This window comes from Bufo bufo, chromosome 1 (assembly GCF_905171765.1).
Source record: "Bufo bufo chromosome 1, aBufBuf1.1, whole genome shotgun sequence".
NCBI lineage: Eukaryota > Metazoa > Chordata > Amphibia > Anura > Bufonidae > Bufo > Bufo bufo.
Window position 1 is genome coordinate 241,465,726 of NC_053389.1, and position 26,414 is coordinate 241,492,139.

The following is a 26,414-nucleotide window of genomic DNA, read 5'->3' on the forward strand; positions in this document are numbered from 1 at the left end:
AACAAATCAGTGACCAATATAGCCACCTTTCTTTGCAAGGACACTCAAAAGCCTGCCATCCATGGATTTTGTCAGTGTTTTGATCTGTTCACCATCAACATTGCGTGCAGCAGCAACCACAGCCTCCCAGACACTGTTCAGAGAGGTGTACTGTTTTCCCTCCTTGTAAATCTCACATTTGATGATGGACCACAGGTTCTCAATGGGGTTCAGATCAGGTGAACAAGGAGGCCATGTCATTAGATTTTCTTCTTTTATACCCTTTCTTGCCAGCCACGCTGTGGAGTACTTGGACGCGTGTGATGAAGCATTGTCCTGCATAAAAATCATGTTTTTCTTGAAGGATGCAGACTTCTTCCTGTACCACTGCTTGAAGAAGGTGTCTTCCAGAAACTGGCAGTAGGACTGGGAGTTGAGCTTGACTCCATCCTCAACCCGAAAAGGCCCCACAAGCTCATCTTTGATGATACCAGCCCAAACCAGTACTCCACCTCCACCTTGCTGGCGTCTGAGTCGGACTGGAGCTCTCTGCCCTTTACCAATCCAGCCACGGGCCCATCCATCTGGCCCATCAAGACTCACTCTCATTTCATCAGTCCATAAAACCTTAGAAAGATCAGTCTTGAGATATTTCTTGGCCCAGTCTTGACGTTTCAGCTTGTGTGTCTTGTTCAGTGGTGGTCGTCTTTCAGCCTTTCTTACCTTGGCCATGTCTCTGAGTATTGCATACCTTGTGCTTTTGGGCACTCCAGTGATGTTGCAGCTCTGAAATATGGCCAAACTGGTGGCAAGTGGCATCTTGGCAGCTGCACGCTTGACGTTCATGGGCAGTTATTTTGCGCCTTGGTTTTTCCACACGCTTCTTGCGACCCTGTTGACTATTTTGAATGAAACGCTTGATTGTTCGATGATCACGCTTCAGAAGCTTTGCAATTTTAAGAGTGCTGCATCCCTCTGCAAGATATCTCACTATTTTTGACTTTTCTGAGCCTGTCAAGTCCTTCCTTTGACCCATTTTGCCAAAGGAAAGGAAGTTGCCTAATAATTATGCACACCTAATATAGGGTGTTGATGTCATTAGACCACACCCCTTCTCATTACAGAGATGCACATCACCTAATATGCTTAATTGGTAGTAGGCTTTCGAGCCTATACAGCTTGGAGTAAGACAACATGCATAAAGAGGATGATGTGGTCAAAATACTCATTTGCCTAATAATTCTGCACGCAGTGTATATGGCAGTGTGAAATACAGCTCTGTTTGGTGCAATGTTCATGGCCTATGGCCTCATTCACACAAAAGTGAAAAACGGCTGACCTACGGCCAATTTCAGGACCAGTTAGGGCTCATGCACATGGCTGTATGTATTTTGCGGTCTGCAAAACACGGATATGCAAAAAACAAACTGATGACATCACGGATGTTGCGGATCCATTGTAACAATGCCTGTCCTTGTCCACAAGACGGTAAAGAATAAGACATGTTCTATTTTGTTTGCGGAACAGATATGCGGACATACGGACACAGAATTCAACCTGAGTCATCCCCGTTTTTTTTTAAGCCCCATTGAAGTGAATGTTTCTGCGTACGGACCTGTAAAAGAACAGAATGGAAAAGGACAAAATAATATGTTCGTGTGCATGAGCCCTTGCCTGTGGGACTATTCACATGGACGTTTTTTTTTAACAGCCAGTGAATAGCGGCAGTCAAAAAATAGAATGGACCCCACTGAAGTCTATAGAACTGTTTTTAACATTTGTTTAGACAGGAGTGCACCCATCTAATGGCCGTTAAAAATCGGTACACAGTGTTAAAAAGGGTCTTTCAGGGGTTAAAGGAAACCTGTCACCGGGATTTTGGGTATAGAGCTGAGGACATGGGTTGCTAGATGGCCGCTAGCACATCCGTAATACCCAGTCCCCATAGCTCTGTGTGCTTTTATTGTGTATAAAAACCGACGGACGGAAACAACACGGCTGTAATTTGCAGACTTGTGGAACGAACGGGGTAGCACAACAAAAACACAACAGACAAAAATGCAAACCCACGGATCCACAATTTTCGGACCATTCTATGGCAGTGGTTTTGTGCATGTATATATGGCATTTTTGAGCATATGAATGTCATGGAGGAGAGTGCCGCCCTGTGTGGTTCCTGCTGTGGCAGACACAGGCTGACCAGGTATAACATGGACGGCCATTCATTGGTGCTGAGCTTGGTTGTGTTCACGTGACCTAACATCACAATGGTTGGCTCATCACAATATGGCAGTATTAACAGAGGGCAACACAGTGGCCTGCAGCAGTAACTGCCACTTGTTTGGCAACTACTGGAATATATTTGATATCCTAGATTTGATATAGTGAAGGAGTTTACAAAGATTCATCTTATTTTCGTTAACTAAATTCTGTGAGTGTGTTCTGCACAGGCTGCCATCAAACCCAAGACCTTATTCACACTGTCAGTATTCGGTCAGTGATTTCCATAAGTGATTGTGAGCCAAAATCAAGTGCGGCTCTAAACACAGAACCGGAGCAGATCTTTCCCGTATACCTTATGTGTAGCTTCTACTCCTGGTTTGGGGCTCGCAATTGCTGACCACAACACTGACGTGTGAATAAGGCCTAAGGCCGGCCTTGTCCGTTCTTCAGGGAAACAGGCTAGATCAGTATTACTTTTTTATTTTATTAAGGGGTTTCTACCACTTCGTTTCACATATTTAGCTGTCAGACACTAGCGATCCGCTAGTGTCTGCTCTGCCGAACCATCCTAATATAATAGCTTTTGGGGCAGCCGTTTCGCTAAAAAAAGAACTTATATTGATATGCTAATGAGCCTCTAGGTGCTATGGGGGCGTCATTAGCACCTAGAGGCTCGGTCTACCTTCAGAAAACTGCCGCCGCCCAGCCCGCCCATCTCCTCCGGAATGCGATCCTCCCTGTGAGCGTATGTATTCGGCGCATGCGCGGTGAATGTCTGACCGCTTCCCTGCTCAGACATCTCCACTGCGCCTGTTCATCGGAGCACTATGACGTCATCGGCGCAGGCGCAGTGGAGATGTCTGAGCAGGGAAGCGGTCAGACATTCACCGCGCATGCACCGAATACATACGCTCACAGGGAGGATCGCATTCCGGAGGAGATGGGCGGGCTGGAGGGACGCGCTGGGCGGCGGCAGTTTGTGAAGGTAGACCGAGCCTCTAGGTGCTAATGACGCCCCCATAGCACCTAGAGGCTCATTAGCATATCAATAAAAGTTCTTTTTTTTGCGAAACGGCTGCCCCAAAAGCAATTATATTAGGATGGTTTGGCAGAGCAGACACTAGCGGATCGCTAGTGTCTGACAGCTAATTATGTGAAACGAAGTGGTAGAAACCCTTTAAAGGGTTATTCCCATCTCAGACACTGAAGGGCATATCAGTAGGATCTGCTCCTGTCTCCAAAACGGGCCCCTCAAAGTAAAAGAGAGTGTACAGCGCATGTGCGACCACCCTCCATTCACTCTAGGAGTTCTGAAAACAGTAAGCTGTGAATGGAGACGTGGCCATACATGCACAGTGCGCTCTCCATTCCCCACTTTGGAACTCCCATAGAAGTGAATGGACGGCATGCTGCACATGCGCGGTGTGCTCTCCTCCTCTTCGGGTGCCCTGTGCCGGAGATGGAAGTGGGTCCCTATCTGACATTGATGGCATATCTTAGCTATATATCATCAATGACTGAGAAAGGTAACCCTTTACCACTGCATGGGCATCACTACTGTAAGGGAGACACTAAGGGGCCATCACTACTGTAAGAGAGTGTCACTGCACTAGAACCACCTGGCTTCCCTGTGGATCGATGCAGAGGGCTATCCCAAGCCTACCCAAAGCCTGATACACTACTCTACTCATACCTGCAGGGAATCCTACCTGTGCTCCCACCGACAGGAGGTACCACAAGCAGGTAGCTGAGCCAATACACTGCTTTACACATAGGGGGAGATTTAGCACTCCTTTGGAAAAGGAAAGTTGGAATCTGATTGGTTGCTATAGGCAACTAAGCCAGTTTTACTGTTAGGCGCTCTTGATAAATCTCCCCTATAGTGTTTTAATATGACTTGGCAACAGGGCATGCAAGTTACAGTCACTGATAGACAAGACAAAGGACAATGAAATAATAAGGAGTTACAGAAAGGCTAAACTTGAGTCCTTAAAAGATGTGGTTCAGGTAGTCCACCCAGTGGAGCTTGGCATTCAGTTCTTGTAGTCCTTTATCCAGAGAGCTGTGGTTCTGATGTTATAGCATAGCGCCATACTCACACGTATCCAGGTGGGTTTTTAAATCTCTGGACGAAAATATCCTGTATTTCTCTTGCCCAATCAGACGGTTAAATGGGTTGTCAGGGATTTTTATATTGATGGCGTATGAATACCAGAACAGCAGAGGTCCGACTCCCGTTATCCCTGCCAATCAACTGCTTAAAGAGGCCCCGGCACTCTGTGGGTGCTTAGCGCACCTTCCTAGGCCATTGTGACATCACGCTCATCAGTCACATGTCCACATGAACCGCTTTCCAATGAACAACTTGCAGGATAACAGGCTGAACTAGATGGACAGTTGTCTTTTTTCAGCCTTTTATACTATATTACTATATTACTGTGCTTGGGAAGCTGTGAGGAGGTCGCGGTACTCAGAGCCCCAGTGAGCACCATGGCTTCCTCAAACAGCTGATCAGGCGTCTGCCAGGAGTTGGACTTTGCAGTTCTCATATTGAAGACCTATCCTAAGGATAGGCCATCAATATAAAAATCCCAGAAAGCCCTTTAGCGGATAATGTTTTCAGATGAGTCAATCTATTTGGTTACTGGAGCTAGAGGGGTCCAGGCTCATTTTCAGTCTCTTCAAATAAAGGCAAGATGGATCCTGAGGGTATGTTCAGATGACATTTTTTGGGGCGGAATTCAGAGCGAATAACTACTGTGTGGAGGCACTAAGGGGGCATATAGGGCTTGGGTGACAATGGCGAGTATGGGTGGTCTCGACTAGTGGTGAGGGGGAGGGGCTGCAGGGGGAAGTTGCTGAGGGGTTGCAGGGTGTGGGAGAGCCCAGCCTTTTCTCGGTATGCCCGTAGGTGTGTCCCTGCACAATCTACCACTATCAGTGCTGCCAATGTCACTTTGCAGGGACACACCTCCAAATAGTGACACCCATCTGGACCTTCATTACAAGCTGCTAGTAATTAATTCATAAATTCTAATAATAAAGTAATGGCACATTATAGAGTCATAAAAATAGATGCTCCAAAGTTATTACTACATGAGGAAGGCAAGTACTTATAAAAACAGACATGTCAGGAGAGGTTACAGGTCCTTTGTAACCCCTTCCCAACATCCGCCGTACATCTATGGTACATGTTGGGTCTTTAAAGATGGCACCTGCTACAGAGCAGAGGGGGTGCAATATCCTCCAGCTGCCTGCTGTTTCTCACAGAAAACACGCAGGGATAATGTCTGCGATTGACAATAACGCAGATATTTAACCCCTCAGATGCCATGGTTAAATGTGACCATGGGATCTGAGAGTCTTTTTCTCTAGGAGCGATGTGCTCCGCTCCCAAGGCGAGAACGTTTCCCCCATGCGGTGATTGGGGATGCCATTCATTGGTTGTGAAAGGCCAGAGCCGGCTGCAGGCTCTGATTCCTATCCCAGGTATATTTCAATGTAGACCTGCAGGTGGCAGCAATACATTAGAATATGCTGAGTTTTCTATTCAGTAATTCATCAAATTTAATTAGTGAATAGAAATGACAATCTGTTGATTGTGTGCTGAGGTCCCCTTGGGGGCATAAGATAAAAGTAAAAAAATATATATGTATATATATACAGTGGATATAAAAAGTCTGTTAAAATGTCAGGTTTCTGTGATGTAAAAAAAATGAGACAAAGATAAATCATTTCAGAACTTTTTCCACCTTTAATGTGACCTATAAACTGTACAACTCAATGGGAAAACAAACTGAAATATTTTAGGTAAAGGGAAGAAAAAATAAAATAATATGGTTGCATAAGTGTGCACACCCTTAAACTAATACTTTGTTGAAGCACCTTTTGATTTTATTGCAGCACTCAGTCTTTTTGGGTATGAGTCTATCAGCATGGCACATTTTGGCTTGGCAAGATTTGCCCACTCTTCTTTGCAAAAACACTCCTTAGGCTCAGTTCAGACCTGAGCGTTCTGAAAGGAGCGCTCTGTATGCGCGATTGTACGGGCGTTTACAATCGCGCATACAGAGACAAGCTACACACAGTGTCGCGCGTTCCCGAAAGTCTATGTACGGGAACGCGCGACAAGCGCCCAAAAAAACGCTCCTGTACTTGTTTGAGCGTCGGGCGTTTTACAGCGCGATCGTACGCGCTGTAAAACGCCCAGGTGAGAACCATTCCCATAGGGAAGCATTGGTTTCTCCTTGTTGAGCGTTTTACAGCGCGTAGGAACGCGCTGTAAAACGCTCAGGTCTGAACTGAGCCTAAGGCCTCATGCAGACGAACGTTCCGTTTTTTGCGGTCTGCAAAACAAGGAAGCCTGCTGTGTGCCTTCCGCAATGTGCTTCACTGCACAGTCCCAAATGTAGAAGGGTATTTGCACACGGCAGTGTAGTTTCTGCAGATTTTCTGAGAAGATATTTGTGCAGTTTTTACTGCATTTCCACACCAAATAAGCACTAAAATCCTCAATTGTCTTAGGGTGGGTTCACATCAGCGTTACGAATTCCGTTGTTTTCCTTTATAACAGAAAATAATTGTATTTGTAAGATGGAATTCAAATAGGAAACCTTTAGGGACATTCCGTTTTTGATCCGTCATAATAGAAGGCTATGGGGAAGCATAACGGATCGATCTGATTTCCGTTATCCAGGATGGAAAAGAAAGTCCTGTCGACAGGACTTTTGCATTCCGTCCTAGGATTCTGTTATGTTTCGTTATAACGGAACCTATAATGGAATTCAATAATGCAATGCAAACCCCCCCCCTTCCTTGAATATTTTGTTGCAAATTTGCCCCAGACATTTGTGCTGAAAATCGATACAAAAAATTTGACATGTTGCCGATTGCTGACATTTCTGCACCGTGTACATGAGACTTTAAAAATCTCATCTACTTAGCTGGTATTGTATTATGCTGCAGGTTTTCTGCATGAGAATACGTGTGGATAAGCCATGCGTACATATGAACAAGGTGCATATAGCCTAAGGGGGTCATTTATTATGTGTTAGGCTAGGTCTACACGACGACATTTGTTGCGCGACAATAAGTCGCATGACAGATAGGGCACAACTACACTGCAACATTTGTCGCGCAACATTTAGTTGCACCAATGTTGCGCGACAATTTTTATAATGGCAGTCTATGGTGTCGCACTGCAACATGCAACATGCTGCGACTGCGACGCAGCAGTCGCAGAAAAATCCATCTCGAATGGATTTTCTGCGACTGTTGCGTCGCAGTCGCAGCATGTTGCATGTTGCAGTGCGACACCATAGACTGCCATTATAAAAATTGTCGCGCAACATTAGTGCAACATAATGTTGCGCGACCAATGTTGTCGTGTAGACGTTGCTTAATACATCACTTTTTGCCGTAGTTAGGTTGCAGATTTTGTTGCAAAGGTGTTTTGCAACAGAATCTGTGACTTTACCCCGCTCACGCCACTTTTGCAAAGAGGCAGAAAAAGGGTGCATGGCATGGGCGTGGGCCGGCCAGCCAGTCAATCTCATTCATCATTTTCCACACCAGTTTATGGCGTGGAAAATGGCCTTAGAGCATGTCGCACGGCCATCGGCAGCAAGCACCAACGTCATGTAGAGGCCTGCGCCTCTAGATAACTTTGGCACATTTACCGACAGCGCAAAAGGCCTCTTTCAGACGGATGTTCAAAAGGACCTGTTGTTCGCGCAGCCGGCATCGTCTTCTTTCTTCTTCTTTCAGGACCTGCAAAAGGACCTTTGATGACGTAATCAGGCTCACCACGTGAGGTCTTGCTGAATGAAGATAGAAGATTACGTCATCAAAGGTCCTTTTGCAGGTCCTGAAAGAAGAAGAAAGACGATGCCGGCTGCGCGAACAACAGGATGAGGTGAGTTATTTAATTTATTTTTTAACCCCTCAATCGACATTTTACTAAGCATTCTGTATTAAGAATACTATTATTTTCCCTTATTATAACCATGTTATAAGGGAAAATAATACAGTGAATTTACTTTAATGGGGTCGCTCATCCCTATCATCTCCTAGCAACCATGCATGAAAATCGCACCGCATCCGCACTTGCTTGCTGATGCTTGAGATTTTCACGCATCCCCATTAATTTCTATGGAACCTGTGTTGCGTGAAAAACGCTGACTATAGAACATGCTGCGATTTTCACGCAACGCACAAGTGATGCGTGAAAATCACTCCTCATCTGCACAGCCCCAAGTGAATGGGTCCAGATCCAGTGCGGGTGCAATGCGTTCACCTCACGTATTGGACCCGCGCGGAATTCTCGCCCGTGTGAAAGGGGCCTAAGGCCTCTTTCACACAAACGATACAGATTAGGTCCGGATGCGTTCAGGGTGCGTTCAGTGAAACTCACACCATTTTGCAAGCAAGTTCAGTCAGCTTTATCTGCGATTGCGTTCAGTTGTTCAGTTTTTTTCGCGGGGGTGCAATGCGTTTTGATGCGTTTTTCACGCGCGTGATAATAAAACTGAAGGTTTACAAACAACATCTCCTATCAACCATCAGTGAGAAATGCACTGCATCTGCACTTGCTTCCGGATACAATGCGTTTTTCACGCAGCCCCATTCACTTCTATGGAACCAGGGCTGCGTGAAAAACGCAGAATATAGAACATGCTGCGTTTTTCACGCAACGCAGAACTGATGTGTGAAAAAAAACGCTCATGTACACAGACCCATTGAAATGAATGGGTCAGGATTCAGTGCGGGTGCTTTGTGTTCACGTCACGCATTGCACCCGCGTGGAAAACTCGCTCGTGTGAAAGGGGCCTAAATTGAGTCTTTCTGAGTAGCAATGAGGTGTAAAGCCCTGTAACCTGACAGCCAACAGGAAACATTAGAAATTGACTGTTGCAAATTCTAGTTAGGCCTCATGCACACGACTAGTAGCAACGGAGCGAGGCGCAGACATAGTGGAGTGCGTTTTGACTTGGGGGGAAGACCGCAGGCTAGGAAGGGGTTAAGGTTAGGAAGTGTGTTGGGGGGTTGGTTTAGGTGGATGGGGAGGAGTAGCAGTTTCGCGGGCAGTATATAGGTTTTGTGGGAGGGGTCTGTGGGGCAGTTGCCAGTGTAAGCCAGAGTGTTTGGGGTCCAAGATGTCGTCGCTAGAGGAATTATTGGAAGCGGTCAGGGCTGCGGTTCATGTGCATGTGCAGCGTACTCAAGTTAGGTGTAGAAATGTTCCTGGGTGTTGTAGTGCAATAGACACTAACCTGAGACGGCTGACTCTCTGCAAGGGCAGGTGATGATAGGTAATGTTCGTGACGCCAGTGCCAATTAAACGGTGGCACGCCGTTTGCTGATAGCAGGAATAATTGAGGAACCACGTGATGTTAAAGCAGAACTCAAACTTTATTAGTCATCATATAGGGACATTAACGGAAACGCAGTTCCTTTGCAGACAGTTGATTTTCAATACAGTTGATGCAGGCAATATATGTATAGCAAGGTGACTTCAGAGTGTTAAACACAGGACTTGCAGTACAGGCAGCTTGCACTCTATTCCTGACTGATCCTGGAACATAGAAAATCTTCTCCAAGGCCCAATACCCTAGCTCTGGCGTATATCCTTGGTTTTATCTTTATCAAGTACCTCCTCTGTTGTCTTGAGTACCTCTTGCTTTTCTGAGCTTTGCCTCTGTCTCTCTCTCAGCTTCCTCAGACTCTAGAAACTGAGGTGTTCCTGCTTCTGCATAGATGAACTCAGGAGGGGAACCTTCTCTTTGAATCTGGAACCCGGTTACAGGGGCAGCAATACCCTCTCCTGGTCTGCAGGCTTCCGGCCTGGACTTGACTCTGACATAGTCTAAACTCCAACTGCTGTAGACTGGCTTTAGCCTAGACCGACTTTAGACTAGACTCTCACTACAGACTCACTTTAGACTGACTTTCCTTTCCCTGACTGGGCCTTATATAAACTAGGGCTCCCTAGCTCCCTCTAGTGACTAAGAGCTGGAATGACACCCCTAGCAGGCCTGTACATACAAGTTTCACAGTAACAGAGAAATACATAGCATTACATTACATTACAGTTTATAAAGATGACTTATACCAACTTCCCCATAAATAAGGGGGACGACAGCACACAAGTGACCCTTCTGTAGTGACGGGCATTACAGTCCCCGTACACTACATACCCCACTGCTTTAAGCTGAGTACGACCTCGTACTCCATCAGGGCCCGCCCAACTGGAATCTCTACCTGAAACAGAAAAAGAAACATGCAGGCATACATATATGTAATTCATCTGCATTTACATTCATCTCAGGTCCAATTGGCAAAAGTGAAGGTTGGTGACAAGGGGCGTCGTTCTCTTCTTCTCAGGATAGTGAATGGAACTGGGGCGCTGACCTGGCACAGCGTAACATTATAACCAGGATAGTCCATGACAATGAATAAGTCCATAATAGAACAGCAAAATAGATAAAACAGTATAAAAGTTCTTGGAGGCTCAAAGAACAAACATGAGTCCGTACCCAGGTTATTTTCCTATTAAATCACAGAGGCTCTCGTGCGGTGGAGTCCATCTCTGGGCACATTTCCTTTAAAAAGAGTAAGAATCTCAGAGGCTCAGGTTCTTTTGAGTCTGTCTCCGGGCACGGTTCCTTAGTATCAAGTTGCACAATATAAAACAAGTGCTGTAATACCCCCGATCAACCTGAAAAGGGGGGTAAGGATAAAAGGTGCAACAAAGGAACAGGCACAACTTGGCGTGGGATAGCAAAAGCAGGCAGGAGATCCTGGAAACAAACTTGGCTTTGTCGACTTTGATATTTCAGCGGTCAACACCTACCACTGAGCCGTGGATAAACTGGCAGCAGCAACAAACAACCAGGAAACATAGGACTCCTGTCCTGGAAGGGTTAAGTCCTCAACATCATCTTTTCTTAGTAAAATAAATCAAAGGCCTAGCAGGCTGATTCATAGTGGCATATCATAATTACCTGGCTCTGCTGGCAAGTACGGCCTGTAGTAGTCCTCTACAGGAGGATGTGCCCACATAACGGTGTCAGGGGGCAGCTGCAAGGTAAAGGGGCCCCTAATAGGTATTGGCCCCATGGGCCTAGGGGTAAACCCTCGAGTGGACCGTACCGGTCCCGGCATACTGATTGTGGGTGGTGCTGCATTGGGTACCACCGCCGCAAGCGGTCCGGTGGGCTCTGTGCAGCAGTTCACAGCAATAGCGGGTCCTCTTTGGGGCCGCAACGGAGCGGTGGTGACAGAAGGTGGTCTACGGGTGGTGACCGATGCTCTCCGTGTCGGAGTCGCTGTCGTCTGCTGGCGCCGCCGGCGCAGGTACAGTCAACGATGGCTCGGACTCGGCCTCTGCAGGTTCTGGTGGCGCATCGGGTCTCCGACCCTTCCGGATGTTCTCCAAGGTAACCCGAAGTCCTTTTAAGTTCTCCAGGTCCTGTATGGTCTTCTCCCGACGAGGCAGCTCGGGGTAAGGATAAGGGCTCACCCATTTTTCCAACACGGTTGGCTGCCAGAAGACATTAGGCCCAATGAAGGAGCTCCGCTCCTGGAAGGCGTGATGGGCCGGCTCTGGAGAGCGTTCAGGTTCCCGCTCGCAGCCAGAGTAGTCTTCTTCTGCCTCCCAGTCCTCAGGTTCTCGCTTGGGACGGGTCACGGCAGTTGCATAAGGGCCTCTCAGGCTCTCGGCAGGGGTGAACTCCACTTCCTCTCCCTCGCGGAGGCTGTGCTGATAGGAAGGGAGGTAGTCTCTCTTGACAGATCTTCTGTTAACATACAAGTCTCTGCCAGTCAGATAATCTTGGATGAACCCGTAGCCACGGGTTTTGTCAAAGGACACCAGCAACCCCTTTCTCCTTTCCAGGCGGGGTTGGGTGTCGGTGTGTCGTTCATGGATAGTCTTGGTCAATTCCTCATAATAGATTTTAGTCTTTGTATTCCGCTTTATAGCGGCCTCCCGGATCTCTGCCATTAGTGAAGACCACTTGAAAGAGGGCTGAAAGAAGTCTCTCCAGGAGCCATAGCAGGGCTGTGGTTCTTTCTTCCGTGGCGGGCAGGCGGGTCTCTCCGGTCCCGGAGAGTAGGCCGGTGGAGCCTCCTCTGGCTCTACACCAATATCAGTCATCTTTGGTATTTCAGGCGCGGACGTTGCAGCAAAGCGGTGCTCACTCTCCAACATGCTCGATCCTTCTCTGGAGAGCGATAGGGTGGCGCCAATAAGTTCAGCCAGCTCCTCCCATTGCACTGGGAGTCCGCCCCCCAGGTATTCCAGTATGGTGAAGGCGGAGTCCATGCTGGCCGACATGCAAATGTCCAGATAAGCAGTGGCGCCTGACCTTGAACTCCTTCCCGCTATTTCCTCAGGAAGGCGCCAATTTTTCCCGCTTTTTCGGGATGAAGATGACGCAGCAGCTATTTCAGTAGCCTCAGCGGCCATCTTTGGTAGAAACGCTGTCTATTCACTGACAGCAAGCAGGATGATAAAAAGTCCATAAAACCACACTCCGGTGTGGCGATTTTCTTCCTCTTGATAGCCCAGCACTGCACAGCGCTTTTTGGAGGTTTTAGGGACACTTTGGGTATGTTTTTTCAGTCCACAAAGTCCACTTTAATAAAACAGGCAATTTGTCACTTTGGTCACAGGGCAACTGTATAAGGCACAAAGTTCACGCTTCTTGCACTAGAAAGCGTGCGTATCCTGTTCGTGACGCCAAAAGAGAGGTGCAGCGTACTCAAGTTAGGTGTAGAAATGTTCCTGGGTGTTGTAGTGCAATAGACACTAACCTGAGACGGCTGACTCTCTGCAAGGGCAGGTGATGATAGGTAATGTTCGTGACGCCAGTGCCAATTAAACGGTGGCACGCCGTTTGCTGATAGCAGGAATAATTGAGGAACCACGTGATGTTAAAGCAGAACTCAAACTTTAGTAGTCATCATATAGGGACATTAACGGAAACGCAGTTCCTTTGCAGACAGTTGATTTTCAATACAGTTGATGCAGGCAATATATGTATAGCAAGGTGACTTCAGAGTGTTAAACACAGGACTTGCAGTACAGGCAGCTTGCACTCTATTCCTGACTGATCCTGGAACATAGAAAATCTTCTCCAAGGCCCAATACCCTAGCTCTGGCGTATATCCTTGGTTTTATCTTTATCAAGTACCTCCTCTGTTGTCTTGAGTACCTCTTGCTTTTCTGAGCTTTGCCTCTGTCTCTCTCTCAGCTTCCTCAGACTCTAGAAACTGAGGTGTTCCTGCTTCTGCATAGATGAACTCAGGAGGGGAACCTTCTCTTTGAATCTGGAACCCGGTTACAGGGGCAGCAATACCCTCTCCTGGTCTGCAGGCTTCCGGCCTGGACTTGACTCTGACATAGTCTAAACTCCAACTGCTGTAGACTGGCTTTAGCCTAGACCGACTTTAGACTAGACTCTCACTACAGACTCACTTTAGACTGACTTTCCTTTCCCTGACTGGGCCTTATATAAACTAGGGCTCCCTAGCTCCCTCTAGTGACTAAGAGCTGGAATGACACCCCTAGCAGGCCTGTACATACAAGTTTCACAGTAACAGAGAAATACATAGCATTACATTACATTACAGTTTATAAAGATGACTTATACCAACTTCCCCATAAATAAGGGGGACGACAGCACACAAGTGACCCTTCTGTAGTGACGGGCATTACAGTCCCCGTACACTACACATGGAGCGGAGCGTTTGCAGCAGACCATTCAGTCTGCTTTGATCCCCCCTTCTACGGCGGCCTTGTCGGCGCGTCCACACAGGACCAGGAGGTCGGTCCCCCCAGAGCGCCTGAGTCCGGAGTCTACCCCTCGGGTACGTCGTCGCCTTAGAAGCCCCCCTATGAACCCTCCGCTGCGGTCTGCGGTGCCTGTGCCCGGTCCGGTGCCCAGACGCAGCGGGAGGAGTGTGTCGGCGCGAGGCAGGTCAGTGGGGGAGGGACGGGCTATTCCCGGTCCTGTCTCCCAGGCGGCAAGAGGAAGAGAGCGCAGGCAGGCGGGTGTCTCCCCACATGTGCTGCGTGGCGGGGAGCGAACCCTGGTGGCCTTACCGTCTGAGCGGAGGGGCGGTGCGGTCGGGCGGTCCGGCAGCCTGGGCCTTTCAGCTGGCAGGGAGGAGAGGTCTCCTGCGCCGCGGCCGGCGGCTTTCGGTCGGCGGCATGTAAGCGCTGGGGTCAGTGAGTGTGGTGGATCTTATAGGAACGAGAGTACGTTGCGCCCCCTAGTGGTGGGTCGGCGACTTGGCGGCATTGCTGGGACTGTGGCGGTGGCTCCGCCCCCTGACATCTTGCTGCATGACGTGGCTCACAGCCCTCCTGCTGTGGGGCCCGAAATGCTGATGGGAGATAGAGGACATAATATGCGGCCTTGCGATGAGGCCTGTGCTGCAGTGGAATTATCGGATAACGGTCACCTGCAGTTGCAGAGTGACGGGGGGATGTCTCCATTGGAAGAAGGAGAAGTCGGCCCAAATGAAGATTTAGCGGCAGGCGCTATGGACATTCCTCTGGGGGAAGATGCCGTGCCGTGCAGGATGGATGCACTACTGAGGACACCTGGGAGGAGTTCTGCGGCTGCCGGAGAAGCTATCCGGGGACGGCCAGGTGAGAGATCGACGGGTCAGAATCTTGTTGGGGGAGGTGGGGGTACTGTTTCTCATAATGTGGGGGGTTCTGATGATTTGGTGCGGGATGTGTTGTCGGGCATGCTGTCATTGTTGTCACTGTTGAGTAATGGATCCGCTGCGTCCCCGGTGCCAGTCTGGGCTCCGGCGCAAGCGGGTTCGCTGGAACAGGGGCCGGCGTGGGGAGTAATGGGGGCTGGTGATGACGGTGTGGTGGCGGGTACCCAGGCAGCTGGGGCAGTTGCGGGTGTTAGGGGTGACATGGGTGATGGCGTTCGGCTTGCGGACGCAGCGAAGGGGGAGATTTATGTGTATTTTGAGGGGCCGCTGGGGGCTCACTTGAAGCAGGAGATTAAGGAGAAGATATGGAAGGATGAATACGTGGAAATATTTTCGTTGCTTCCATTGGAGAAATTTAATTTAGATAGGGGAAAGCCGGATGAGAGTAAGAAGGAGGAGGAGGAGAGGAGGCGGTACAGGCTGATCCCGCGTACCTTTCAAAATTGGCTTCAAGCCTTTGCAATTTTGGCTAGTGTAGTTGGGGAAAAGGCGCCTGAGCACTGCTCTGCGCTCTTTTGCTATATGGATGCTATTGGTGAGGCGCAGCGGACGTATGGGGGTGTCGCGTGGCTTGGGTATGACGAGCAGTTCCGGCAGCGGAAGGCGGTCAGGCCTAGCATTCGTTGGGACCATAAGGACATTGGTCTGTGGATGCGGTTGATGGCGGCACCTAGGATGGGCTCTCAGCCCTTTCGTGGAACGGCCGGGGGTACCTCAGTCTCGGAGTCGCATGGGGGAAATAGGAGGGGTTGTTGCTGGCAGTACAACGAAGGGCATTGCAGGTTCTTGTCTGATTGCTGGTACAAGCATGAGTGCTCCGGTTGCGGCGGCTCCCATAGTTTGTCGCGGTGTTTCAAGCGTGGCAAGGGTAAGGGACCCGAGGTTGTGCAGAAGAGGGGTGACGCCGGTGAGGGTGGAAGAGATGGAGCCCTATTTAAGGACGTATCCAAATAGGGTGGTAGCGCAGCTGCTGTTGGCAGGGTTTACGATGGGTTTCGTTATTCCGTGCGGTTTGGTTGGGCCGAGACGGGCACTCCGGAATTTGTCATCGGCGTTGCGCCATCCGGCAGTTGTGAGGGATAAGATTTAAGGGGAGGTCGCTGCCGGGAGGGTTGTGGGCCCCTTCTCGATGTGTCCTTTGCCGGATTTGTGGGTTTCTCCTTTGGGTTTAGTTCCTAAGAACGAGCATAATAAGTTTCGGCTCATTCATCACTTGTCCTATCCGTTGGGTGGGTCTGTGAATGATGGTATAGCGGATGAGTTGTGCTCTGTTTCGTATACGTCTTTTGACGAGGCGGTACGGTGGGTCCGGCGTTTTGGGCAAGGCGCCCTGCTTGCGAAAACGGACATTGAGGCCGCTATTCGTTTGTTGCCAATTCACCCTGATAGTGTGCATTTACTTGGTTTTCAGTGGGATGGCTGTTACTACGTTGATTGTTGTTTGCCGATGGGTTGTGCGATTTCATGTTCATTGTTTGAATCGTTTAGTTCTTTTCTGGAATGGGTGGTGAAACAGGAGGCAGGATGGAGTTCGGTCTTGCACTACCTGGATGATTTTTTGTTTTTGGGTCCGGCTGGGTCCAGGGTGTGTGCTGTTTTGTTGCATACAATGGAAAGAGTGGCGTCGCGCTTCGGTATCCCGTTAGCGGTGGATAAGACGGAAGGCCCTTCCACGGTTATAAAGTTTTTGGGTATCGAGATTGACAGTGTGGCCATGGAATGTCGTTTGCCTGACAATAAGGTGTCGGATCTGTTGGATGAGGTTGTGTTTTTACGGAAGGCGAAGAAGGTTCAGCTTAAGCTGGTTCAATCGGTTTTGGGTAAATTGAACTTCGCGTGTCGCATCTTGCCGATGGGGCGGGTGTTTTGTCGACGTTTGGCACTTGCGACAGCGGGGGTTACTGCCCCATTCCACTACTTGCGATTACCAGCAGCAGTGAAGGATGACTTGGCGGTGTGGGAGACGTTTCTGTTAGAGTATAATGGGCGGTCTATGTGGATGGAGGCAGTGATTAGTAATGTGGATTTGGAATTGTTCTCGGATGCATCAGGTTCGTGTGGATATGGTGTTTTTTGTAAGGGACAATGGAGTGCGGGGGCGTGGCCGGTTGAATGGAGGCAGGCTGGTTTCCTTACTAACCTGGTATTGTTGGAGCTTTTTCCTATTGTTTTGGCTACTGAGTTGTGGGGGGACTGGCTCAGGAACCGGCGGGTGCGTTTCTACTGTGACAATATGGGTGTGGTGCAGGCGATCAATAGCCAAACGGCGAACTCGCTCCGGTGTTGAATTTACTGAGGCACCTTGTATTGCGAGGTTTGCGGTTGAATGCATGTTTTGTTGCGGTACATGTTCCTGGTGTGGATAACTCACTTGCCGTTTCCCTTTCTCGTTTTCAGTGGGATCGTTTCCGCAGCTTGGCGCCGGGTGCCGAGTTACAGGGGTTGCCTTGCCCCCAGTGGCTCTGGAGCGTGGCCTTGGGGTATCAGCAGACTTGATTAGGCAGTCTCTTAGTAGAGGTACGTGGTCGGCCTATTCTTCAGTGTGGGCGTTGTGGGAGGAGTTGATCGAGCAGGTAGGTGGTTGTAGTTCATTAGAGGATTTTCGGCTTTATTGTTTTTTTGGGTGGGTCAGTCCTATGCTGCGGGTCTGTCATTCTCGGTCGCATCTAAGAGGGTAGCGGCTGTTGCCTTCTGGTTGCGCTTGCGGGGACTGGCTGACGTGTCTAGGTGTTTTATGGTGCGGCAGGCCTTAAAGGGTTATCGTCGTAGTGCGGTACGGAAGGATAGTCGTAGGCCAGTTTCGTTTGCTGTGTTGCAGATGCTATGGAAGGTGGCTGGGTCAGTTTGTGTGTCGGCGTATGAAGTGTGTCTGTTTAGAGCGGCTTTTGCGTTAGCCTTTTTCGGGGCTTTCCGTATATCGGAATTGGTGGCAGCGAGTCGCATGCGTGGTGGAGGTTTGTTGTGGGAGGATGTTGGGATTGTAGACGGTGCTTTGAGATGTATGCTCCGCAAGTCTAAGACTGATCAGGGCGTTGTTTTGTGACTTAGGCCGCTATTGGGGTCAGCTTTTTGTCCAGTGCACTGTGTGAAGGAATTTTTGGAGCTGCGTCCTGGCGGCTCGGGCGCGTTGCTGGTTCATAGGGATGGTTCGCGGTTGTCTCGTTTCCAGTTTGTGGCTGTTTTCAGAAAATGTTTGTCTGCTGCGGGTTTACCTGCAAAGGATTTTGCATCTCACTCATTCAGGATCGGAGCCGCGACTGAGGCTTCCAGGTGGGGCTTGGGGGAGGAGGTTATAAAGCGTATCGGGCGCTGGGAGTCGGATTGTTTTCGATCATATGTTAGGCCTCATCTGTTATAATGTTGCGGGGAGGGGTTTTTGTTCGTTGTCTGTTCTTTATTGAATGGGAGTTTGCAATGCAATTTTTTGACTCTGTTTGTTTTGTTGCAGGGGCGGCTCCTTGTCTTGCATGGATTTTCGGGCATTCGTATGTCTACTGGGGGCCTTATGAGCTGACGTTCGGCGGAATGGTCGTCAATTGGGTTTTCCGACGGAGGAGTTGATGGTCAGGTGGATTGGTTTGAGGGGGCTTCTCTGGGGGCGGGTTTTGCTTGAGATCCATACCAACGTCATGTTAGATCGCCCGCCTGATATCTTAGTTCTTCATGTGGGTGGCAATGATTTGGGGGTTCGGCGGTCCCGTGATGTGATACGGGATATTAAGTTAGACGTGCTGCGTTTGATGTCAGATTTTCCGGATTTGTTGGTGGTGTGGTCAGAGGTGGTTGCGAGGAGTAGTTGGCGGTTTGCCAGATCGGTGGAGCGGATCAATAAAGCGCGGGCAAAGTTGAACAAGGAGGTGGGACGTTTTGTTCGCAGACAGGGTGGTTTGGTGGTTCGACATCGGGAATTGGAGGCAGCATTGCCTCAATTCTTGAGATCCGATGGCGTGCATCTTAATGATGTGGGGATTGATATGTGGGCGTTAGGTATTCAGGAGGGTCTGGAAACGGCCCTGAGGGTGTGGCGGGATGACCACAGGTGAGGTGTCACCGGTGGTCTTCTGTTGGCTGATTGATATGGGATCCTGGGGGAGCAATACAATGGTTTAAGAGATGCAGGACATGTTGGAGCCTGTATCTCATGTGGTTGGTGAATGCCGAGGATGGGGCTCCTGTTTGGGCTAAAAGGCCTACAGGAGGAGATACATGGATACTTCAAGGATTTGGTGCCCTTGGGTCGGTGAGTGCGGCCAAGGGTAATTTTGAAGTATAAGGAGAGATGTTTAAGGAAGATACCGCTTGTTTGGGTTGCCCTCCAGGATCCTTGTTACGGTACAGTGGCTCATAATGTTGAAGGATGTGTTAAAAGTGCCTGTTATTATTATTATTTAGTGTGTATAATAAAGTTGGCCGTAATGGTCATTTTACCAAAGCAAGAAGGTTTCTGTGTGGTTATTGGATAAGGGAATGCGTTTGGTAATGCTAGCCGGAGGAAAATTCTTCCATCCTAGTAAGTCATAGTAGCAACGGAGCGAGGCGCAGACATAGTGGAGTGCGTTTTGACTTGGGGGGAAGACCGCAGGCTAGGAAGGGGTTAAGGTTAGGAAGTGTTTTGGGGGTTGGTTTAGGTGGACGGGGAGGAGTAGCAGTTTCGCGGGCAGTATATAGGTTTTGTGGGAGGGGTCTGTAGGGCAGTTGCCAGTGTAAGCCAGAGTGTTTCTCACCCTTCCGCCCTTGTTTGGGTAGAGTGGGGTGTAATTGATGGAGGTAGAATTGCGGCTGATTGATATGGGATCCTGGGGGAGCAATACAATGGTTTAAGAGATGCAGGACATGTTGCAGCCTGTATCTCATGTGGTTGGTGAATGCCGAGGATGGGGCTCCTGTTTGGGCTAAAAGGCCTACAGGAGGGGATACATGGATACTTCAAGGATTTGGTGCCCTTGGGTCGGTGAGTGCGGCCAAGGGTAATTTTGAAGTATAAGGAGAGATGTTTAAGGAAGATACCGCTTGTTTGGGTTGCCCTCCAGGATCCTTGTTACGGTACAGTGGCTCATAATGTTGAAGGATGTGTTAAAAGTGCCTGTTATTATTATTATTTAGTGTGTATAATAAAGTTGGCCGTAATGGTCATTTTACCAAAGCAAGAAGGTTTCTGTGTGGTTATTGGATAAGGGAATGGGTTTGGTAATGCTAGCCGGAGGAAAATTCTTTCATCCTAGTAAGTCATGTTCCGATTTTTGGGGTCCTCAAATTGCGGATGCTGCCCGTGTGCCTTCCGCAATTTGCGGAACGGAACAGGCGGCCCATTGTAGAAATGCCTATTCTTGTCCGCAAAACGGACAAGAGTAGGACATGTTATATTTTTTTTACGGGGCTACGGAACGGAGCAACGGATGCGGACAGCACACGGAGTGCTGTCCGCATCTTTTGCGGCCCCATTGAAGTAAATGGGTCTGCACCCGAGACACCAAAACTGTGGCTTGGATGTGGACCAGAACAACGGTCGTGTGCATGAGGCACTACTGTAGATGTAAAATTCCAGGAAATGTTCAATTGATACTTGACGGCAGTACAGTATTATTAGAGCACTTATGGTTTGTGCGGGGGGGGGGTATTATTATTTGTACATACGATCCACGTTACATTGTTGCATTTAATAACGGATAATTATTGTCACCCAATTAAAGTGAAATCACTAAGAGCTGGAAGAAGTCTGAGGAGCAGCATTAACTCATCATTGTTATGACGGATAAATTACTGATAATTGTCCACGAATATCAGAGCGAGCGCGGCGACGTCACCATCCGCAAATATCACAAAACTATTATTAGAAACTTCTAAGATTTTTATTAAAAAATGTAAAAATTCCAGAAAATATCAATCCTGGAGTTGCTGTCTTCAGTTCATCCACTTATTATTGGTATCTGATCCTGGTAAAGCTGGGTGACACCAATATTACTGCCGTACATGGTTTTTCACCCGGCTTTCCCAAACTCCTGAAAAGCAGATCTGTCCAGCTATACATGAGCAGAAGTTACCAAACTGAATAATTCTGCAGAGTGCTAGGATTGGTTATTTCCTACTGAGCTGGTGCCTAATAGTTATCACTCAGCTCTCCCAGGGTCCTGCACGGCATATCTGCTCAGTCGTCTAGAGATACAGGTGTCATAATAAAGCATCTAGGAAGGCTTTAGGATAACCCCAGTGGAGGCTATATGTTAGTTGTTACTCAGCTCACCCAGAGTCCTGAAAGGTCTGTACCTCTACTGACTGACACGTTCACGTCCCTGTGCTCTGATTGGTTCTTGCCTCTTCTAATGTTATGATCTATAGGAGCGGCCATTGTTCAGCGGCATCCGATCTTCGTGATTTCTGTAGAACTGCTCATATTTTATTGCTAACGAGTCATTAATTGCTGGAAGTGCGGATGCTGGGAAATTCTTGCAGCAATGGTGCTAGAGGCGGGTCTCCTTTTGCAACCAGTAACGGGACTGTAGCAGGTGAACGTTACCGACCAGGTTGGAGGGCAGCGAGGATCTCTTACAGCCATTACCAGATGGACTGTTCTTTCCGCTTGGACATTGCTTTTTCAGTATGTAGAGAACAGCGGTGGAAAGGCTGAGGAAGACAACACCGAGTGCCAGCGTCATCCCTAGATAGATGAACCTGTACAGAGACAAATCAGTCACAAATCAGTCACAGGCAAGGGGAAAAAAAAACGTAATGGCGTTGTCCCACCACAACATGTCCATTTTATAGATCATAAAGAATGGAGCATATTTACCCACTACAATGATGTTAAAAAATAATCCAGTGAAGAGTTATGACATTAACCCACATAGTATAGCACCATCTGGTGTTCAAAGTGTATAGCAATGTGCATGTCCATCTACTGCTGCTGGTCACAACCAGGTCTCTGCACACTTTCTTCACAGCAGAGGACCTAATAAATATCTCTTCCCTACAGAAAGGTATCGCCGTTATCTGCTCTGCAGTGAGCAGACACTATGCAACGTCTTAACTGTGGGGAGAGCGACTGAGCATGTGTGTCCACCAACACTCAGTTCAGTAGATGGCTCTGCATGTTTCTATGCACTATGAACACCAAGTGACAGCATACTATATAAGTGAATGAGCACTAGGTGGCGCTGTACTATGTCACTACATATCAAAACTTTGTTGGGTCATAGTTGGCAATGCTTCATTTTGTATGATCTATAAAATTAAGATGATGTTTAATAGTGGGACAACCCCAACAACGCTCTAGGTAAAACTGATGCAGTGTGGTCTGCCGAGTGCAGCGGGTGAAACGTTACCCAGAGGATGATTTCCAGTTAATCCTCATAGGATCCCTGTGTCATGCTCTGCTCCCTCCAGCCCTGCACCAGGCGGAACATTTTTTTTTTTATGCTCAGCCTTAGGGCCCTTGCACACGACCGTATGCCCTCCGAGATATATGGTCCTTGAGCGGGCCATATGTCCCGGAGCGGCATTGATCGTGCGCACGGGAGCACGCAGCATCATAGATTACAATGATTGTGTGCACGTTGGGCCGCCCGCGGGGCCATTGTCCCGCACTCATGAGGTCATATGAGTGCGGTACAATAGCCCCGCGGGCGGCTCGACTTGCACACAATCATTGTAATCTATGATGCTGTGTACTCCCGTGCGCACAATCTATGCCGCTCCGGGACATATGGCCCACTCACAGACCGTATATCTCAGAGGGCATACGGTCGTGCGCATGAGGCCTTAAGGTTCTGCTTAAAATGTAGGTGTTGTAGATTAAAGAGCTGCTGTTCTGCATACAATTAAGGTCCAACTGGGTGTTGCCAGTTTGGGGTGTGTCCCAGTGCACAGTCCGGCAATGTCCATTAAAGGGGTTTTGTCACTTCACCAAATAGCATTTATCATGTAGAGAAAGTTAATACAAGGCACTTACTAATGTATTGTGATTGTCTATATTGCTTCCTTTGCTGGCTGGATTAATTTTTCATCGCATTATACACTGCTCGTTCCCATGATTACAGCCACTATGCAATCCATCAGTGGTGGTCGTGCTTGCACTTTATAGGAAAAAGTGCTGGCCTCTCTAGTGGCCAGGACCGTGGGAGCGCACATAAGCTGATGCTTTTTTCTATATTATTCAAGCACGGCCACGGCTGATAGATTGCAGGGTGGTCGTAACCATGGAAACGAGCAGTGTATAATGTGATAGAAAAATGGATCCAGCCAGCAAAGGAAACAATATGGACAATCACAAAACATTAGTAAGTGCCTTGTATCAACTTTCTCTACATGATAAATGCCCCTTGCTGAAGTGAGACAACCCCTTTAAGTGCTGCCAGTGTCAGACTGTGCAGGGACCCCCCCCCAAATCTGGTGACACTCATTTGGTCCTTTATTGGAGATAGCTAGCAATTCATTCATAAACTTCTAGCAGGAATTATAGAGGAATGAAACCACATAGAGTCATAAGAATAGATGCCCCAGAATTGTTATTACATTTGGAACACAAGTAGCTACTAAACTAAACATGTCAGCAGAGGTGACAGGTCGTTCTCACACTGCTGAGGACTTGTTACAATATATCAGTGTAGGTAGAGGTAGGAGCTTGGAATCCAGGATATTACCAAGATTTATTCTGCTGATGGGTTTAGCTCACCGAGCATTGTCTACACATGTATTTATTTTATTTTACTCACTTATATAGCGCTGACGTATTCCGCAGCACTTTACAGACATTAGCATCCAAACTGTCCCCAATGGGGCTCACACTCTAAGTTCCCTATCAGTATTTCTTTGTAGTGTACTGTGTAGGAGGAAACCAGAGTACCCAGAGGAAAGCCACGTAAACACGGGGAGAACATACAAACTCCATATAGAGGTTGTCTTTGGTCTGAATCGAGCCCAGGATCCCACCAGTGCTAACCACTGAGCCACCGTGTTGCCCCATTGTAACAAACACTCAGCTGTGTGCACAGACCTAGATACACACAGGATGCAAACATGGATGTCTCTGGATGTAAACAACAATGGGACAGACTAAGGCCTCTTGCACACAAACGTATTTTCTTTTTGTGTCCATTCCTTTTTTTTCAGTGGTACCGCAAAAAAAACAAATGGAAGGTACTCCTGGTGCATTCTGTTTCCGTATTTCTTTATTTCCGTTCTGCAAAAAAATAGAACATGTCCTATTATTGTCTGCATTACGGACAAGGATAGGACTGTTCTATTAGGAGCCAGCTGTTACTTTCTCAAAAATACGGAATGCACATGGATATCATCCGTATTTTTTGCGGATACGTTTTTTGCGGACCGCAAAATACATACGGTCGTGTGCAAGAGGCCTTATAGTTGAATGAAAGTTCCTTCATATGTCGCCAGGGTCATTGAACGTGTATGGTCAGTTTGAACAACTCTACCAGCTAATAAAGACTAAAATGTCTGTGGCTGTGTCCAGTGTCGGACTGGGATGCCTAGGGCCCACCAGTAAAATTCATTCTGGGGGCCCACTGTACAGCGACATGCAAATATTACCTTCCCACACAGAGGCAGACAGCAACAAGACGCTACAAGATGATTCATTATGGGAGTCTCTGCAACAACTTCAAAAGGTGGGTCCCAGGTAAGAGAGGATACTGGCTGGCATGCCTCTATTCCTAGAGGCCATCTTAACCTTCTGATGTGTCTATAATAATAAACTGGATAGTCTACCATTTTTTTTTATATTGATATAGGTTATTTGAGATGCTGTGCTGGTGGACAGGGTCCCACCTTTCTCAGGGGCCCACCGGGGGATTCCCCTGGTCCCCTGTGGGAAGGCCGAGCCTGGCTGTGTCTGTGAACACATGATTGTTTGTTCAACTGATGTTCAACCATCAACTGACCTCTAAGGGCTCGTTCACACGACCGTGCCGTTTTTTTGCGGTCCGTAAAAAACGCAAAAAACGGATGCCGCCCGTCTGCCTTCCGCAATTTGCTGTAGGGAACAGGAGGTCCATTATAGAAATGCCTATTCTTGTCTGCAAAACGGACAAGAATAGGACGGGACTCATAATTTTTGCGGGGCCACAGAACGGAGCAACGGATGCGGACAGCACACAGAGTGCTGTCCGCATCTTTTGCGGACCCATTGAAATGAATGGTTCCGTATACGGACCGTATGCGGAACGCAGAAAATGGCCCGTATACAGAACGCAAAATACGTTCGTGTGAACGAGCCCTAAGGCTGAGTTCACACTTCAGCTATGTGATCAGTTATTTCGATCAGTTAGACCTCATGCACACGGCCGTTGTGCGGCCGCTCCATGCATTGGGGACTGCAATTTGCACAGGCAACGTCCATGCGGCGGTCGGGATAGATCGAGACCCATTCAACTTGAATAGGTCAGCGATTCGTCCGCACTGCAAAAAAATTTAACATGTTCTATTTTTTTGCAGTGCGAAGGCACTTCGTAGTGCTTCCGTGGGGTTCCATGCCTCCGTTCCGCACTGCAGCTCCTGATTGCGGACCCATTCAAGTGAACCGCAACGGCCGTATGCATGAGGCCTTATTCTGAGCCAAAACCAGGTGCAAGTCAAAAACACAGAACAGGTGCAGATCTTTTTATTATACCTTATCTCTGTGGAGGCTTCACTACTGGTTGTGGCTCACAATAACTGATGGAAATAACTGACCAAATAACCGAAGTGTGAACGCAGCCTAACTAATGAGTATAGCCAGCTTTACTAACACTGTCTAATTATTAGCGAGTGTAAACTTAGACAGTCTAAAACCATACCAACCATGGCTGATGATGGATGATAAATCTGGGGCACCTTTAGACTGTTTAGGCTCCATTCACACGTCCGTGGTGTGTTGCGGACCCGCAAATTGCGGATCCGCAACACACCCGCCCGGCACCCCTATAGAAATGCCTATTCTTGTCCGCAAGCTGCGGACAAGAATAGGACATGTTCTATCTTTTGCGGAGCTGCTGACCTGAAGATCGGGGCCGCACTCCGCAAATGCGGATGCTGACAGCACACTGTGTGCTGTCCGCATCCATTCCGTCCCCATAGAAAATGAATGGGTCCGCACCCGTTCCGCAAAATTGCGGAACGGAAGCGGACCCATTTGCGGACGTGTGAATGGAGCCTTAGTCTAAGGCCTCATGCACAAGGACGTTTTTTTTTTTGCAGTCCGCAAAACGGATTTCCGTCGTTCAGTGATCCGTGACCGTTTTTTCTTCCGTGGGTCTTCCTTGATTTTTGGAGGATCCACGGACATGAAAAAAAAGTCATTTTGGTGTCCGCCTGGCCGTGCGGAGCCAAACGGATCCGTCCTGACTTACAATGCAAGTCAATGGGGACGGATCCGTTTGACGTTGACACAATATGGTGCAATTGCAAACGGATCCGTCCCCCATTGACTTTCAATGTAAAGTTAGGAGTTAATATACCATAGGATCGGAGTTTTCTCCAATCCG

General features: G+C 48.2%; 1 protein-coding gene and 1 long non-coding RNA gene across 3 annotated transcripts in view; one reads left to right on the forward strand and one right to left on the reverse strand.

Annotated features, from left to right (window-relative positions):
- The first annotated feature begins 2,352 nt into the window (after positions 1-2,352).
- Positions 2,353-24,536, forward strand: LOC121005298. The gene is made up of 3 exons (XR_005779907.1): positions 2,353-2,363; positions 9,498-9,502; positions 24,407-24,536. It is a non-coding gene; the product is annotated as an uncharacterized LOC121005298 (long non-coding RNA).
- Positions 20,839-26,414, reverse strand: part of LOC121005288 (solute carrier organic anion transporter family member 1C1-like) — a 55,685-nt gene continuing 50,109 nt past the window's right edge. For both annotated transcript variants that reach the window (XM_040437942.1, XM_040437936.1), the window contains exon 15: positions 20,839-21,609. In XM_040437942.1, the coding sequence (XP_040293876.1) occupies positions 21,399-21,609 (211 nt within the window). In that variant the 3' untranslated portion in view covers positions 20,839-21,398. The remainder of the gene's footprint in view (positions 21,610-26,414) is intronic.